General features: G+C 35.9%; 1 protein-coding gene across 7 annotated transcripts in view; it reads right to left on the bottom strand.

Annotated features, from left to right (window-relative positions):
* Window positions 1-19752, bottom strand: part of GRIA2 (glutamate receptor, ionotropic, AMPA 2) — a 94679-nt gene that overhangs the window by 34381 nt on the left and 40546 nt on the right. For all 7 annotated transcript variants that reach the window (XR_001412245.1, XR_001412244.1, XR_001412247.1 and 4 more), the window contains exons 3-6: window positions 18251-18490; window positions 13976-14172; window positions 9227-9280; window positions 6685-6846 (exon numbers count right to left, since the gene is read on the bottom strand). Coding sequence is in view for 4 of the 7 variants with exons in the window: in XM_014943670.1 (XP_014799156.1) it covers window positions 6685-6846; window positions 9227-9280; window positions 13976-14172; window positions 18251-18490 (653 nt within the window). In the remaining 3 variants the exon portion in view is untranslated. The remainder of the gene's footprint in view (window positions 1-6684; window positions 6847-9226; window positions 9281-13975; window positions 14173-18250; window positions 18491-19752) is intronic.

The following is a 19752-nucleotide window of genomic DNA, read 5'->3' on the forward strand; positions in this document are numbered from 1 at the left end:
CTTTATTGCTTTACCTTAAAAATACATTTGAGTCTTTTTAAATTCCTATGTTCTACCAGAAAAGTCACTTCCTCTTCAAAAATTAATGTCAGTCATAAATCAGTAAGCATATGTGACTTACAGCAGATATAAATTTTAAAATATAAAATGCTAATTTACTGAAATACCATCTTCAATCTCTGCTCTTTTTATGATAAAAATGGCTATCCAAGCATTATTAATTATGGTAAGTATCTTTGGGTTGAGTTTTTAACCAAAAGAAAGTTACTGACATGATCATAAATATGTATTCCATACCATTTTCTAGTAGAATAACTCATGGTTAGTACAATTAATGAAAATGGAATAAGACAGATTAGAGATCAGATAATTCTATTTTATAAAACAACTGATACTACATGAACAATAAGAACCTGAAAATTCCATTAGGCTCTTCAGCTATATAATTTTTACTCACAGTCAACAAAAAGTCCTACATAGATTGATGGAATTATTTACCATAGACACTGAACAACACTCCAACAAAAATTATTCCAAATTGGAATTTCATATGAGGATTCTTTAGATTGAAATTTTTGATTAGCCTTTAAATAAAGCCATACTAAATGATCTTTTAGTGATCCTCAGCACTTTTCCCAAGAAACATCTGGCCACAGATGCCTCTCCAGCTCTGAGCCACCACCCTTCTGTGCCTTTCACTTACATCCCAAAAGGCTGTTTCCACTTTGCTGACCCCTTGTTTTGAATGACACATTCCTACTACTACTACTTTTCATCTTTGTTTATCATTCCCCCTTGTCCTCTTATCCCCATTTTTCCATCAAGCTCCCCTGTCCCAAATGACATTGATCTTGGTGAGGCCAGAGGCATGCCTGATCTCGCTGAGCACCTGGAGCATGTAGGAATAGTAGCTTTCTTCTGTTTATATCAATCATATTCAGGTGAATTGCTGGTTGAGAAAAATGATAAAGAGTTCCTAGAAAAATAGGCTGGAAAAATCCATTTGACTTTGTTCACTGAAGGTCCTTAAACACTCGTAATTAGTAAGAATAAGTGGATTCAAATTCAAAGAAACAAAGCTGCATAGAGACATCAGGACTTGGCTCTGTTGTTTTCGGAAGTCTGGCAAATACTTTTGCTTTAGCACAGTTCAGCCACTTTTACTTGCAGGATCGAAGAAGCTGGGTCAATAGGCCCTTTGTATGTCTGAAACAAATCTACAGATATTGCCTCAAACCACCCGCTGTTTTCACTGACTAAATGTTCCATTCTTTAATTGAGTTTTCCTTAAAAAAAAAAAAAAACAACACAACAAAACCAAACAAACCAACTATGCCGGAATGAGTGATTACTTATGCAGAAGAGCCTTAAGCTACTAAAAGAAGCATGAAGTTTAACACTGCAATTTTTTATGCCTACATTTTTCATACATTTTTTTGCAAGTAGAGAAAATTGAATACTAGGATTCAAAGCCCAGTGAAACCAGGCAGCTAGAAAGCCAACTGCTAGATGTATATTTTTTATGTCCAGCAAACAAAAACACAAGGACTGGAAAACATATGCAGAAAAAAATCTCACAAACCTCCAGTTTTACATGGACACCTAAAAAAAAAACAAACATTGACTCCAGTTCAGTTCCTGATTAAATTACATAATAAATACTGAAATTAACTACATTTTTAAATTCTTATTTATAAATCGATTATAATCTACTTGAAGTCAGGCATAATCAAATCACATTTTTCCATGAAAAGTGTAGCAGGTGCAACAGAATATCACTTATAACTCTTATTAAAATGCCTGGTATTATAAAACCATTTTCCAACACACTGCAATCACAAGAGACATGCCCCAAAATTAAGGTATTGTCTTATTCATTAATTGTATGCTTTTGCTTAGTCGCCTATACCTAGATCAAATGCTTTCTGAATTTCAAGTTTGAAGAAATGTTTTCATTGTTTTCTTCTTTCTTCCTTATTATCAATGCGTCATCTAAATTTTAATTATTTCTGCAAGGTAAATCAGTACTTTTGTATTTGTCTGCATGTTCTCTGTATTCCAACCTTGAGGTAAATCAGCACCAGTAGAGTTGAACTAGCAGCTTTCAATTACAAGCTTCATTCTTCCTGACTTACAGTTTAAAATTGGCAGTTTTCAACGTTTGCAGTTTTATCATAAAAAGCATACTGTTTGGTACTACACGAACACTTCGAATTCTAGGACCACATTATCTTTGGAAAAAAAATATATATATTTTGTAATAATTTTCTAAAAGACTAGATGACCTGGCTATAAAAAAGAGACTTGAAAATGTGAAACTACTGAAGGCAAAATCAGAAGGTCTCCTCGTTTCAGGTGGGACAGTTAATTTTCCTTCTAGCTGTTGCTGTGTTTCAGGTTTGGTATGAAAGGAATGCCAATAATGCATATTGGTTTAGCTGTTGCCAGGTGGTGTTTATATTTTTCAAGTACTTTTTTTCAGCTTCCCATAGAGGCTGAGAATGAGCCTAGACAGAACCATGGAACGGCCAATGGGATGTCCCGTACCACAGACATCATCTTTAGTATATAAATGGGGGTTGGCCAGGGAGTGGGAATCCAAGATCACTGCTCGGGACAATGCCAATTCACCAGGCAGTGAGAGTGACTTCTGTCATTATTATTGTTAAATTACTATTATTATTTTCCTTTTCTGCTATTGTTTCTATTAAAATACTTTTATCTCAACCCACAAGATTTTTTTCCCCTATCCCATTCCCCTCCTTTTCTCCCTCTTCTCCCTGCCCTACTGGGGGACAGGGGAGCAGCACAAGCAGCTGTGTGGTCCTGCCTGCCAGCTTGGGTCAAACCATGACAGAAGGCAAAAAGAATCTATATTTTTGTTACCTCAACTATGCATTGATTGCTTGGGGGTGGGCAGTGGGGAACATTATGAAGCTTGAAAATCTGAAAATCTGAAACACAAAGATTCACAAAGCCCAGCGTATTTTTAAATTCACAATAATGGATCAAAAGGGGATTTCCACTTGTTATTATCAGGCCCTTATAAAATTTAATGTAGCTTTTGTTTTGCTACTTGACAAAGAAATTGACCTGGATGCTCCATGGTATGTTTCAAGACCCAGCTCTTCTAGACTTGCAGACTAATAACACCCTCAGTTACAACAGATATATTCTAAATTTAATGAGGTAAACAATATATCACCTTTTGAAAAATTAAAAGACCTTTTGTAAAAAGACAGCAAAGCACTAGTTTTAGGTGTCACAACTTAATCTTCAAATCTTGTTGTTTTTATGAGTACAGTGCAGCAACAAATAAAACAATTTCTCTTCTCAGCAATGTCCTAAGACTACCTTTTCTTGTAATTAATATTTTATAAATTGCAAAAATACATTTTTAAAGCAATTTGATACAGGTCCTCTTCTGGGCATCTGTGAAAGATTTTCCACAATGTTTTTCTTTCCTGAAGAAATGGACTTTATCTTAGAAAGAGATGTCTTTCTTTTCAGGACTGTACTTTGATGTTGTCATATGTCTTGTCATGTCAGCTTGGTCATATTCCACTGACTTGCATTTTATAATGTAAATTGAATCTATACTTCCTTTTGGATTACAAAAGGAAGATAATACAATACTGTTGCAATGCAATTGCCTGCAATGAGAGAGCATTTGCAGCCCCAGAGATAACATTACCTGCTAGGGGCATGTAACCTCCCCTCATTTCTGTACTGATAACACAGGACTTCTATTAGCCTTTCTATCTGTTTCATACGGAATTTGCAGTGACAGCTTCCTAAATTCCATGGGAACTAATGGCAAAAGCTCATTTATAACCACTGACAATCTGGACAACTGCCTCAAAACCAAAAAGGGAGAAAGGTTATTGGTAAGATCACAGAAGGGACAAATGGGACACCAGGGAGTTAACCTGCTCAGTAACTTAGATGCGTATACACTATTCCAAGAAGTAAAGGATAACAAACACAGTTGGAATATTAATACAAGAAGGAACTGCATGTTCAGGAAGAACAGGTAAGGGATGTAATTCAACAAGACCATATAAAAAAAATCCTGTATTTTAAAGGAATGATCAAGTGCACAGATATTATATGAGACTGTCTAAATTGGCAGCAGTATAGAAGAGCAATGGAGAAAAAGATCTGGATGTAAGTGTGTATCTCATGATAAATATATTTCAACAGTGTCATGATGGTGAGGAAAAAAGAGTAACACAAAAGGAAGCCCTGAAAAGAGTACTGCCTCTGAGATACATGAAACCATTATTTTGATTTCTACAGCACAGCACTCAGATGTGGTGCAGTACCCAATCTGGCATTTCAAAGAAGACGGGTACCAATTAGAAAGGTTCCGGACCAACAGGATCTGAGAGTAGAAAATTCAAAGGAAAGGGGATTATTTAGTTTAGCAGGCAGGAAAGCAATGACACATATGGCAGCCATCTTCAAACACAGAAGAAGGACAGCCAAAAGGAACTTCCTCACATCCATTAGAAACAGATAAAGGGGAGTAACAGATTAGTGATACAAAGGCTGATTTAGGTTAGATGAAAAGCAAAAAATAAGACTATTTAAGGTCTGCAATAGAACACTTGGGGAAGCTGTGAAATCACAGGAAATGCACAGGTATACCTGATTCTGCTATACCTGCTCAAAGACCTTTCCTGCCATGTTTCTATGATTTCTGTGATTCTGCTCTGCCTGTAGCTCCCTCAGGGATGGGAATGAAATGTGACGTCTCTGTTCTTACACGTAACAGCAGGCAAAAATGACTAGTAATACGTGTAAAAGGGTAAAAGATAGAAAGCAACACAAAAAAATATAGTAATTGATACAATCAATCTCTCCAAACATTGGAATATACATCCATGGTTTTCCCCTCATCAGTACCTCTAGCATTGATAGATTATATGATAATTTAACAAGTCTCAATCTTTTGATTGAACATCAGTACAATCCTGTATAGTCCTTGAGCAGACAATATATAAAGGAAGACAGATTAGCCTTTTAAATTGAATTTAAACTGTGTTTTATGTTAATAAGATTAATGAAAAGTTTTTCAATTCACCTATTTTTCCTATCCATAACAAAATAAACCTCAAAAATATAAGATAGTCCAAATAGTCTCCTTCAGCCCTTTCAATTTCTAGTAGACTTGAAAGGACCCACCATGGGAGAAATAAAAGGAAGACCTGTGATACAGTTACAGATTTTAATGCTATAATAAAATATTGCAACCAGTTCATCTTATCTAACACAAATGAAATTTCCGCCTACTGTAATACTAGAGGTACCAGAATCCTTTGCACCGTCTCCCACTGATTTACTTTTCCATCAATGAGAAAAACTCCATCTTGGTTTCAGCTAGACTTTTAATTTTAGTCATGCCTTTCACAGTGATTATTTCCAGACCACAATTCTGCAACATTAGTAGGTAGGTTGGTAGATTTGTGCACTCAAGAGTCAGAGAGGCAAAAGAATTGTAACAATCACCTACAGCCACATCTCTTCCCTTTTTTCCCTAAATGAGACCAATATTTATCACATATATGACATGTATGTAAGATGAATGTATCTAAAGGCATGACACAGACTCTCGTTTATTTTGTCAAACTTCAAATGAGAAATTCACTTATTCTGTTATAAAGATTTTAAAATACAAAAATAACCACAGAAAAATCATAACTTTTACTGTCACCCCCACATCTGGCCTCAGAAAAAAAGGAATCTATAAACTTTATTTTTTAGTTTAAATTAAGGTTGTGTGCTTTAAAGGTTTTTTTGTTCCAGGAATTTAAGAAGAATGGTTCTTCCATTCCTTGCTGAAACTTCTTATCCATCTCATCATATATCAAAAATATGCTTCAAATTCAAATTATAGCACAAATAAAAGTGACACTAGAACATTTGCCATTTATCTTTTTGTCTTAATAAATTTTAGAGTTATTTAAGTATACTCATTCTTAATAACATTTTTTATTCTATTACTTAAAAGAAAATTATTTAGCTTTAAAATGGTGTTATTCTTTTTAACATGTTGCAAGCACTAACTGATCCTCATAATGGTCACAGAAGATAAGAAGGTACTATTATCCTATTTTTTTCCTGAGGTAAAACTTAGATAAAATTAAACACTTGCCCAGTGTCACATCTTGTGCCACTCAGGCCTGAAATCAGACCATGATTCAGTACCTCTGGCATACCATTTAATTTTAAAAGTCTTTGCAGCATTTAGGCATCTGTCTCAAACTGTCTCACCATTTCTTTAGGAGATTGTTATATCAGAAAGTGCTAGACCTGTGCTCCCTGGAAGCCTACATATGACTACGTATTTGCCTTTAAAACATTTCATAACAAAGAAAGAGAAAAGACAAAAAACTCAGTAGATACTTAATAAATCATCACATCCAAAACCATTACCTAACAAACTGTCAGGTGCAGATTTACAGCAACACAAGAAAAATTAAAGTTGTCTTGAACATTTTTGACAGTGCAGCATCTCTGCTCAACCAGTCCTATGATAGACAGTGTTGAAAGTACCCCAGAGAAATATAAAATTGTGTTGGTACAGCTGATTTTGAAGGGCTTTCTCTGTCTCTTGTCTTTCTATTCCCATTCCCTCACTTCCTGTACGTCTGTCATGGTCAAAATAAATGTAAGACATACCTTAATTGTACTAGTGTGTGCACCAGGATATTCTTTTTCCTCCAGTGTTGACCAGCGTTGTATAAATTTTGACACCAGAGGATCATCATAGTCAACTATCTGAAATCCCGAGACGTTAGCTCCTCCAAACTGAATTTTTGACAGATCTCCATCAGTAAATCCCTGGGCACAGAAAACATTATGTCTGTTATTCCAACAGTTTTGGCAGATATCTCAATGGTATATCAAAATAGTTACCATATGACTTCCGCTGCAGAATTGTAAACCAACTCAAACAGGATCCAAGTTAAAATCCCGGGCTGCCAGGATTAAGTCGTCAGCTCTGCCGGCAAGCAACGCCTCTTGATGCTCACTAGACATACATCTTTAGAGACGGGATCTGTCCTTCCCAGGCCTACTCTCCTCAACATTCCTGTTAATTTCAACGGGACTGCTCAAATGAGAAAGGGAACACTGACATGAATAACAGGTGAGCAAGTTTTAGCCCGGAATACTTACAGCCACAGGTGTATTCTCTTTTTGCCAGGAACACAAAAGCATGTGAAAGGACTTACCATCTCCCCTGCCTCGTCCCTTCAGTACAAAGAACTACTTCACATCCTTACAAAGAGCACATATGGTTTGTTTTCCATGTTCTGTCTTTTAACTTGCCCCAAATGACCATACAAATGAATTTACATGAAATACTGATTTCAGACATTTCAGTTTAAATGAATGCACTGAGTGAATGTAAAAAGTAGCAGCAACTTCAGACCACGCTATCAGAAGTCACTACAATTGCCACACTAGGTGCTCTTTAATTACTGCATATTAATGATACTCATCAATGATGATGTGTTTCTGCATGCTAATGCACACTTCTACACAGATCATGAAACTTTAGTCAGTATTATTACGAGCTTGACTTTTGAACAGAAACATTCATTGTATCCTTTTCTCCATCTATCAGCATGTTTTAGTCTTAAAAGAGATCAATTTCTTGACTGACTGATCAGACTGGAGGATAACATTATTACAGTCAAGAAAAGAAGAAAGAAGGTGGATTAAGTGAAGATGATGGGATATGATCAAGTACTAGATAAGATTTCTTTCTGACAGGAAAAAACACACTTTTAAAATCATTACTATATAGATTTTGTATGACGTCATACAAAAGAACTATAGTATTTGCATTTAAACTGTATAAACCTGTAAGAAGAAAATATGATATTAAACAGCTTTAAAATACAAGATTCAGTAAGTTTTAGATCTTATGGGCTTACTGTTACAAACTTAAAGCAATGGCTAAAATAGCAATCAGTTAACATAATGAAATACACTAGGCAATTTTTCTAAAATGTTTACTTCCCTTAAGACTCAAAATACTATTTATACAACATTTGCAATGCAAAATACGAATGTCTAGCAGTTAGGGAAATCTTCAAATGTTTTAAGACTTTTACGCTTGCTACGTGAATATCAGTACCTTACCTTCTTTATCCTATAAATTAGTTAATAAATATAAAAATGAAACCCCACTGTTCTGCTTTTAAAGAGGCCTTTAGAGTATAAGGCTTCTTCACATGCAGCTAGCAATGTATGTGATACTTCACAATACTGCCCGCCTGGAGGGGAGAAGACTTTTGATCAAAGGTTGGGCAGAGACAGGGGTCATGGCTGAAGTGTGACAGACACACTGTGGTCATTCTGTTTCCTCAGGCCCCTCAAATGACTATGGAAGACTCTTTGGGCCTTGCTGAAATTTATATCAAATGCTATCACACTCCAAGAATAAATGTTGGAAAAAATGATTTAGAGACACTCACGCCATGCAACCCCCCAAACTCTTTTCTGGAACAGAGTAACTGAGATTCAAGCCTGCAGAATTTGCTTTGTCTGTTAACAAAAAGCCATTGGATTAGATTCCCTGGCTGCAGTAAGCAAGTGTTGTTGACTTTAACGTCAGTAAAATGGCACTTCATCTTTAGACACGATTTTAAAGAAAAAATACTTTGACAGAATTAATGAGTTTCCTGAACTTTCCCCCTTAGGAACACTATTAGCTATACTGCCTGATCACCTGTGCTCAAGAGCAGATTCACTGAAACTGATTACCAAGCCAATCTGAGGAACGAAGATGGGTAAAGCTGAGACTCACTAGTCTAGCAGAATGAAAACTGAGAACTGTAATTTTAAACTACTTTAGAGGTGAGAAAAGTAACATCAGTTTGCTGAATGAATGTATCTGCCTATAACACAGAAAGTTATTTTTCTGATTTCTGTACCTTACTTCTGTAAAGTATGTAGAAAAAGGTATGAAGTGCTGCTGAAGGTGGCAAGCAACCTTTACTCCCATTGATGGGAATATCACAGGAGGCATCTAAGATGTGAACAGACTCACCCAATAAAACAAATACCATCTCAGCATATGCATTCAATTAGCGAGGATAAAGTCATTTAGCTTTTTTCTATTTTTTAAAATGCATTTAAAACAAAATACTAGTTGATGTGCTTCCACAAACAGCAAAGTAATACAGATATTTTAAATATTAAAAATGCTTACCAGATTTGCAATGATATAGTGGTATCCTTTAACATGTTTACCAATTGTGATAACCTGTAAAAAAGAAGAAATACCCCCGTAATGGAGAATGTTCACCTGAGACTTAAAAAATACAAAATGCAGTATGATGTTAAAACTAGTTATGCGCTTTATGGTATGCAATACTGAGTTTGTTCAGTGCTTTACCCTTCATTTTACCTAATGCACCATTGAACATACTCTCTGCTGGTGGAAATTAGTCATTTTGAAGTCCAAGTCCCAAGATCTGTAAACAGAGGAGTTGAATGCTAATTACTATGCTGTGTATTAAAGGCACAACCTGGACAGGAGAGAGCAGGCATCATGCAGTAGAAGCACTGTGTCTCAGAGACTCCTGCTTACATTATGCTCCCTTTGTAGCAGAATTGTAATGTTCCTTGAACTAGAAAAAGTTTAAAAGCCCACTGACATTAATGAAAGCATCTACATTATGAGGAAGTATTTTAAAATTCAAATTGTTGTTTAATGCCCTAAGGCTTCCTCCGCATCTTCCTCAAAGACAGCTGGTGGTTTCTCAGTCTCCACTGGCAGGCATGTAGTATGGATTCTTCTCCCAAATAAGCCTAGTTAAGGCTATGTCTGCATGGGGAAGTTTGCATTTTGAAGCAAAACACTTCTGCAGAAAAAGGATGTGGGAGGTAAGAGGACTCTAGAGGTTTCTTCCATCTCTGGAACAATGAAATGAACTTAAATGAAGAGAGGATGATTCGTTTATTTCCTCATTTAACAATTAACTAAAATATTCAGAATAGGTATCCTGTAACTTAGAATCATTGAATCGTCTAGGTTGGAAGGGACCTTAAAGATCATCTAGTCCATCAAGCTAACTCTGATAAAAAATAAAATAAAAAAAACCAACAAAAGAAAATGATACAAAAGCACCCCCCACATTACTAAACTATGTCTCTAAGCACCATGTCAACCCGTCTTTTGAACACTTCCAGGGATGGTGCCTCAACCACTTCCCTGGGCAGCCCATTCCAATGGTTAATAACCCTTTCAGTGTAAAAATTCTTCCTAACATCCAACCTGAGCTTTCCCTGGCACAACTTGAGGCCGTTTCCTCTTGTCCTGTCACCTGTGACTTGGGAGGAGAGACCGACCCCCGCATCACGACACCCTCCTTTCAGGTAGTTGTAGAGAGCAATAAGGTCTCCCCTCAGCCTCCTCTTCTCTAGGCTAAACAATTCCAGCTTCCTCAGTCTTTCCTCAAATATCAGGCTAGTAGTGAACAACATTCCACATACTTGCTTCAGTTACAGAAATATAATATAACTGAAGGCAGTGTTTAACACTAAGTTTTATGTTACTAGAGTCTGAAACTGAGAGGGATCACATTACATAGGCCATAGAAGTTATTCAATTATTCCTCTTTTGAGCTCAATATATACATGATATATGAAATTAATTATTCTAAAAGAGTTACTTGGTTCAGACTACTTAAAAGTCATTACTTATTGCAAGGTTTAAGAACTATGTTCAGATGTATTCTTTATGCAGCTGCTGCTTCCAAGGAAGTTTCAGGTAGATCAAACATATTAGTTCCTCTGCATAAAATGTTTCTTTGTCATTGGTATCTGAGAAAACGGCTGGTAGTTGCAAGTCTTTGGATCAATGATTAGTAACTCTGCTCTAACTGCTTCTGGGTACTATTTCATTAATCTAGCTTTCTAAATCATTGCCCTTTGCCACTCATTCATATGAACACTAAGGATGCTACCAGTTAAAACTCTGAGAGGTGGCTCCAAAAGCCATGATGAAAGAGCTTGGACACAAAAAGTATTCACCGGTGTCCCTAGTTTAGGCTCACAGAAGTGGCAGTAGTTGCACAGCTGACCAAAGGGTGTTATCAGGGTAGAATGACATTCTGCAAAGGAAGCTGCCTGAGAAGAGATAGAGGCTACATAATGAAAAGCATGGTAACACTGACCTGCCAAATCAGAAAAAAGGAATATAAACTAGTCTGAGGAGAGCTGGGGAACTGAAATACTTTTCAACTTCAACTTAAATAAATCATTGAAATCTGCAAGAGAAACTATAACATGAGACAAAAAACAAGAAGGATGAAGCAACTTCACAAACACATTATGTCTATAAAAAGATCCAAGGACTACAGACTATACTTGGTGAACCTGAGGTTGCCGCCACAGCTTAATATGTTAGTGGGATAAATCAAAGCACTACAATAGAATGTTTGTTTAAGAATATAAAGGAAGGAAGAAAGTAAAGAAGTTGCTGCTCTTTGTACCAAGAATCCAAATATTATGTCACTATCTGGTCAACAGAAAACCAGCTACATGGCTCCCAGTAAAAAAAAAAAACACAGGAAAAGAAAGGGTTTACTGATACACAGGGCCCCTCATGAAATGAAGGAAATTGCTGAGCGTTTTTTTTTTTTTTTCTGTGCAGGAATTAAAAGGATTTTTTTAAACAATAAATCTGATAGCAAAGCAAGACTTGAAGCACATATTTTGCTTTTAGAAAAGAAAATCAGAACACCACACTCAAAGAACACTCACAGGCCAAGAAATCCATTGCTCAGAAAAACCTTCATTTTAAGAAACGGAGACAATTAATAGAGAAACACTTATTTTAGATTTTATTTTAGGCTACTTAAAAAAGTAAACCCACTTTAAGTTTCTCGTGTAAGGAAGGGAAGGTACAGAAACAGAGTGTAAAGGTAATGGACAGAGTAACCAAACCAAACTCCAGAAACTGCTATGGTATCTTGCAAAGAGAATTTCAAGGCTAAACCCATGAGACAGCTGACACCAGCTGAAAAGACCATGTTCTGGGGCATAGCAGTAAACTATTTTGAGAAGAACAACTAATTGGAATTATATTAACTGACCTATGTGGCTGATCCAGTTATCTAAAATTCTTTAGTGACTTACAAATCAAAACAGCAGAAACAAAAGTTTATCCATCTGTATGCTTAATGAGTAGCACAAGTCTGTGGGGATAAGCTGAGAAAATTTAAGGCTCAAAAGAAGGCAGAATCTATCAAAGTGCAATTAGGGTAAGAAAATTATCCCAGAGATGCAATCAAAAGAAGAAGCAGTTGAAAAAAAAAAAAAAAAGGAGGTCTGTCACTAAACAAACAGATAGTAAAAACGAATGGTAACTAAATGGCAAAGAGGCGTCTTGTCTTTAAAAAGTGGTAAAAGGAGAAACTGAAGAAACTTGCAGTCGACTTTCCTATCAGGGAAAAGATTATAATGCATGTTACATACTTAATTTTAAGAGCATCTATAGGATACTAAGATGATAAACAGTCAATATGGTCTTTTCAAGATCAAAATATGTCAAAACAATTTATTTCCTTTCTCTGACATGACAGCTAGTCTAATAGATGATAAGGAAACAGCAGATGTGACATATCCTGAGTCTAAAAAGGCTTTTGTCCTGTATTACATCATTACAAGCTCTTAAGGGAACACAGACATGACACTGTGAGGTAAGCAAACAACCATTTGAAAAGTCACACAGAACCAGCTGAAGAGGACCTATAAGTACTATTTCTCTCAAGCACTGCTCTATTCTGTAAATTTCTTGACATGGATAACAGATCAGAAAACATGATTTTAAAAAACTGCAGATGATAGAAGGGCTGCAAATGCTCTGGAGAACAGGATTAAATTCAAATTGAAACAGTTTGTGGATATGAATTCAAATAAAACACAAAAATACAGTGCACTCCATTTAGGACAATGCTCACTGCCTGAGCCTCTCTAAAATGTAACAACCTTCATAATAAACACCAAAATAACAAGCCTTTCAAAAAAGTTAAAAACCAATATATCTAAACTCTGACGATATATCCCTACAAATGCTGCACAGTCTCACATGGTGAAGCTCAAGCCAGCAGGGAGCTATTCTTACAATTTTCCATTGTGCTCTGCATGCATGAAAAGAGGAAGATACAGAGACAGTAAGACCTTTCTACACACTAGGATTGAAGAGGTGGAATTGAAGGTAATGTAATAATTTGAATCAGAGCACTGAGATGCTGTTGTGAAAAAAATAAGTTAAAAAACATATCATAATTTTGGCAAATAATGTATGTGTGAGTGGAGTGAAGACATTAATTTTCTCTTCTGTTTAAAGCTCAGGAGGCCTTAGTTGTGGGAAACCACATCCAATTTTGGTTAACACAATTTAAGAAGAAAACAAATTGAAGAGAGACCCAAGGACAGTAGGAATGACAAAGTTTAGAAATATGAACTACGAAGGAAGTTAAATGGAAAAGAGAAGCTGCTGATACAGCCTTCCCAAGATGTAAAAAGTTCTTGGAGAAAGGCATCAGAAGTAGAAAATACTTTCTAGGTGTAAGGAGAACTAATCCCTATACATAATATAACTATCTATAATGCACCATATATAGTAATGTATCAACTACCTATAGTATAGTATACTGCTGAGGTTGTGAAATGGCCTTAATGAAATTTTAATTTTTTTTTAATTAAATAATCAGGATATAAAACCATATGGAATCATTCAGATAGAATTATCTTGCTTTTGAGCAAAGGGAGGGATTATAGGATTTGTATGTTCACTTTCTGCCTGATATATACATGGTTCTCAATACAAACCTGTCACTTCCAAATGATGCATAATAATCACAAAAATAGGATCAAGAGAAATGAACTCATCACGTTTACTTATAGAATAAAGCTAACTGCTGTCACTGAAGAACAGAGAATAGCAAACCTGATCAACAATGTCGTTGACTTTATCGCGCTCACAGTCCAAAATCACTCGCCTTTCCTTTTTTACCTCTAGATCTTGAAACAGTGATCGGTAAGTTTCATCTTTTCTGTCATTGTTAATATTTCCTACATTGATAGCAGTCACTTGCCATTTCTTTTCAGCAGCAGAATCCAGCACAGCTTGCAACGTTGATAAGCCTAGTGAAGCACAGGGGAAAACAGAAGATATGACTGATAAAGCTTCAGGAATAACAAGCTTCTAGAATGTGATTTATGAGATTACTTATTTAAGATTTCCCTGTAAGTTGTTTGACCTGTCACACATTCTTAGGACTCAGAAATGAAGATGTGTGGCCCAAATCAGTTCTTACTGCATGAAATGTCTAGTTACATCGCTGCAAGGAATCAGAGTACAGCCTTGTAAGGACAACCTTTTGGTTTTCCTTCAACCCTCTTGAGAACGGGATTTTGCCAGTAACACTAATTTACTGCTGGAATTCCACATGCTGAGAAAGAGGTCTTCAAGGAGAAAAGTGATCCAATTATGGCAAGAGGATCAGCTGCTTATTACGAAATGCTATTGAATCAATTTTGTTCTCAGTGCTTGAGCAGTGCTGTATTTAAACCCAGACCTCACTGAGGTCTATGGCAAAATCCCCATGTTCTGCAGTGGTGCTAATGGAGTTTTTCTTTCTGTTGCCTACAGTCATATCCCTGATTCTGAAAGAAGATGTGATGAGATATATTTTTCCATATAGATAATTAGGATCAATGATAACACCTACGAGCAGTCTACAGAGTTTCCTTCCATTTTATCCTTTTGGCATATTCCTGCAAGGAAGCTGTAATGTCTGTACAGCTGAAGTTGCCTACAATATATTGTAAAATCATGAAGATTTTACTTGACTGGTTTTCCTTTTCAAGGATTAAATAACAGAGTATAGAAACATGAAAATTACTCCTGGAAATGAATTTTTGCTTTACAACAGATACCATTTTAACAATTTCCAGCAGCACAGAAATTAGACTTGTTGTGTTTAAATTCCTTCCAGAGAATTCTACATAATTCTACAGAGCAATTTTGAGGATAGCAGACTGTATTACAGAAAAAAGAGAAAATTAGACTCTCACAAGCCAACTGACAGTTTTGCATATTCATCTCCCCTGAAACCACAGAACACCAGGAGTGATTTTTTTGAGACAAATTTCTGAGTTGGCATGTAAAGGAAGCTTCAGGTGTAACTCCCATGAGAAATAGTATTAGTTATGCCTATAAATGTAGAAAGAAAGCACTAAGAATAATTCTTCTTATAGCTTGTAAATACATCATTAAATTAAACTTGGTCAGTTTTTAGCAATTCAGCTTTATCAGTGAAAACGATAAAGACATACAGTACTACAGAAGCCTGGTCATCAGCAAAGGTAGAAAATGGCAGGCTTCCAAAAGCAGAAATTCAGTTATGATCTCAAATAGTTCTGTTTTATTTTGTCATCTTTAAAGAAGACTGATATGAAATTTTGTATGTTATGCAATGAATATTTATTTTAAAATAACAGAAAACTACAGTCCAAGGGTACACATAACATGTTAAAGATAAAAGTGGAGAACTCATGCTAAAAGGAAAAGATAATTAATGTAAGCACACTAAAAGATGTAGAAAATATCTTAAAACAATAAAAAGCATTAAAATAAGCTTGTACCTCAAAATAGTGTTTTATAAGGTAACTTAAAATAATTAAAAAAGACCCAAACCAAACCACAAAAAAACCCACCCAAGCTGAAACAGATATAATCCAGATCATTGTTTCAGATAGCATTTAGATTTCAGGTCCTCCGATCTGTCTATATGTTTCCTCTGAGTTAAACTGGATCTCAGTTAGGGTTAAATTAATAAGTGCTATTAATGTTAATACCATCCATTACAAAGGATTTCCATATTTTACTCCTCTGATCTTCAGTTTTTCCTAGGGACTCCCTTTCCTTGGGGCGCTCTCTGCAGAGATGTCAAATGGCTTCCTGGATTTCTTACTTTTTATAGGTGGCAGATTTCTCATCCTCATACAGTTTAGTTTATTCTGAGAGCAATAACACATTGCAAAAGAATGGAAAACAAACCAACAAAGGCACTCACAGCAATACTTCTGTGGACATGGAAGCACCTGGAGAGTGGTATGGAAGTGGAACTCTGCTGAGGAGAAAACTCCCACAACTTCCATTGCTTTTTTTAAACTGCAGGAATACTTCTGTTTGGGAACCTCATGAGCCTGAACATCTTTTAGTTATAATGAGACAAACTCTTAATTCAGTGAGCTCTGAAAAGGATGACTGAACAGAGGCTGAGTAAATTACCAATTCTGTTACAGATAGAATCCTCCAATAATGTCACTACTTTTTCCAAAACCCACTATTTAGTACTGACAATGCGGAGGAGGAAAGGAAGGTAAAGGACACTAATCCACAGTATGAGAGCAACGCCATATTAAGCCAGTAATAACCTGGATATGCAGGCTATTACTGAGGCCTGAATAGCCTCACTTCTTATAGACAAGAAGGAGATAGGAAATTGCCCTGCTCTTCAACCAGTCAGCCCCACACCGCACAGGAGCTGTAGAAGTAGCAATAAATTATTCCTTTGGAATAAGTCATCAAATTAATTACCAATTAGCTTTCACAGCTTCCATGAAGAGTAAGTCTCTTTGGCTTTTTTATCTCACTCCTGAAGGTGGAAAGATTCTATATTACGTATAATGCCTCAAATATACATCACTGTCATTACATTAACACTTATGCAAAAGTGTTTAGAGGAATTGTGGAGCCGGCGTATCCAGGGTTTGATGTCAGTGTTGCTGACTACATACTGCTGGACTCTGCAGGTTAACCTCGTGCAATCAGTGGGAGCACTGAGGAGCAATGATTTACTCAACGTAAAGGTAGGAGCTTCATGCCTTGGAGCTTGTTATCACTGGGGTGCCTTGCTACAATTAACACAAACAAATAAGAAAAAAGGTATAACCAAAGGGTGACTGGAAAAACAATTTCATGCTGTTATTCCTGGCCAGATTCAGCCAGCGCAGCTCACAAGAAGAACTAGGGGTTTTTTCAGTATTTTCTAAATATAAATCAGACACAGGCCATATAATGAGAACTGCTAGATGATTGACAGAATACTGGCTAAGCAAGTAGTTTTACATCTCTCATTTCTACAAAGGCAGTGAATGTTTCTTATTCTAATGTGAATTTGAAAAGGATCTGCCAGGGAAATGGACTGTTCATTGTCCACGTGACGTTACTGTTGGAAGCTACATACCAGTATTAGATTTTGTAACTTTAGTGCTTATAACAGTGATAAAGAACTGTCTTGAGGAGGTTATCATGTATAAAATGGCATCAGAATGAAAGATCATTATTCAACAATCCTTGGTGTGGTATAATTATCCTTTAAATCTAGTGGCATCTTACCATTTAATGTGCACTTAATATTCAACTCTGACCAACAAACATGCAGGTGAGCCACAAAATAGCCTTTTTCAAGTGAACAGGAGAAGCTAAGAGTAGAAAAAAGTTAACCAAGGACTAGAATGGAATTCCAAAAAAGGCAGTCAAAAAAACGCCACTTCCATATAATGTTGCTTCTTCTCAGAAAAATAATTGATAGCCCAGAATTTGCAAGTTATTTTCCCATTTCATACACTGCCATATTATTATTACTACAGCTATAAAAGTACATAGGACTTGAGAAGGCTGTACCGTGAAATAAATTGCTCACAAGCAGTGGATTTGTGTTTATCAACAACAACAAAAAAAAAATATCTAAGCTCAGAGGAGAGGAACTCAAGTATTTATCAAAAGCAGTCTCCAAAGAAGCAGGGACTGCATCCAAGATTGCTTGGTGCCCAGCTATTGATTTTGCATGTGTGGAGTGAATCTGTGGTAACAGACTGCCCTTCAAGCTCAGATGTTTGTTTTTTTTTCTCCTTAGATGATTCTTTAAAAAAAAAGTAAAAAACCTTTCCATAGGAACTGTTTTACAACATTATATTAAATTCATATTGCTTATCAGCATGTTTGCAATTCTTTTAATACATACTGTAAGAATTTTATTCTCATTTAAATACTTTTGTTTCTGTCCCAAAAGCTCATTTCTGAATTTAAGCTTACACTTACACTTGCTGCAGGTAAATATTCTTATCCTCATTTACTTTTCTAATACTAATTCAGCATTTCAGTGAGATACGGCTACCAAACAGCATGCAGATAAGAAGTACCACATCCTACCTCTGTCGCTGTCATACAAGTATGCAAACTTGGTCCACTGATAGTATTCAATCAAGCTAAGAAGAGCTCCCTTGAGATCAGGTCTCATCTGAATCACGAAGGGATGTGTTCCATCTGTTGGGAAGCTGGGAGTTATGAAGGAGACATGAAGAGTCCCACAGAAAGATGTTATGGTATTTACAGACTTCTTGTCATAGAATCCAAAAATAGCAAAGACTCCTCTTGAAAACTGGGAGCAGACTAGGAGGGAAAAAGAAAAAAACAATTAGGTGGGAGAATTTTTTAAAAAAATTATTGAAAACTCTATCATGTGTATATTTATGAGAAATAATTTAAATGTTTGATCACATAAATGCCAGGAGAAAACAGTAATACTCTGTTATGGAGATTACGTGTTAGTATTATCATCAGTAATATAAAGCTTTCACTAGAAAAAAAACCAACAAAACAAAACAAAAAACTAAAAAATCAGAGATGTGGTTCACATTCCTAGACAAGTAATTTAGAAATAAAACTAATCACGTTATTCTCAAATTCAATTTATACTGTAAAGCACAATAATGAAAACATCAATGGCAGCTGTCATTTATAAAATGCGTCATTATGACCATAGTATTATGGAAATAGATCATTTTCTGTCATGTTAAAAATAGATGCACTCTGAGGTCTAGACTCACTGAGGTTTTTGCAAAAGACCTTAAATAACTTTCAATTTGGGGAAATATAAAGCCAAAACTGGAAACAAATCTATTAACAGTAGAAAAGTAAGAAGCTGATTGGCTTTAAAACCCTTCAGTTTCAAGGCATTATTTTAATTCCTGCTTTGAAGGACTCAGCAAAAGCTAGTCCTTTTGGAGGACACTTGCGGTCATGCTGCAGAAAGAATAACCTCATAGGTGTAAATAACATGATGATTATTCACTTTTTATCACTGGAGACAATTCAAGCCAATTGATGAGTGTTACCGACCACCGCAGCTTGTGTAAAAGAGCTAATTCTTCTGGGTTATTCTCTTCTTTGACACTGCAGTCTGTACTAGTGCCTAAGCTCTAAAACCAGGGTACAGTAAGGAAATGTTCACCTCTGTTTAATTCTCGTTTATCACCTATTGCATTCTTTGGTTTGCATATAGTCACCTTGAACAAGAGACACCCTTCTAGAGAAAAGCAGAGAGAATGAAAAAAGCCTCATTGCAATCCCTACTATACCTCATCTCCTTATAGATAAAAATCACAGTGCAATTGAAGCCATCTTTGCCCATCTATTTAGTGCACTAATCCTTGAATATAATTCACCTAAGGGCAAAAATAAGTCGACTTATTTTTAAAGTGTTTCAGATTTGAATATTTTCTCTTTTAAAGATATCACATCTTTATTTTTTTTAAATTATTATCCCTTTATGCCTGTAATGATTTATTGCTATTCTATTTTCATGGCTTTGCCTATCTATCTTTGCTACCTCAGTCATCTCTCATACCCTAATTATTTCTATACTCCAATTA

The sequence above is a fragment of the Calidris pugnax genome, unplaced genomic scaffold, assembly GCF_001431845.1.
Source record: "Calidris pugnax isolate Ruff unplaced genomic scaffold, ASM143184v1 scaffold15, whole genome shotgun sequence".
Lineage (NCBI taxonomy): Eukaryota > Metazoa > Chordata > Aves > Charadriiformes > Scolopacidae > Calidris > Calidris pugnax.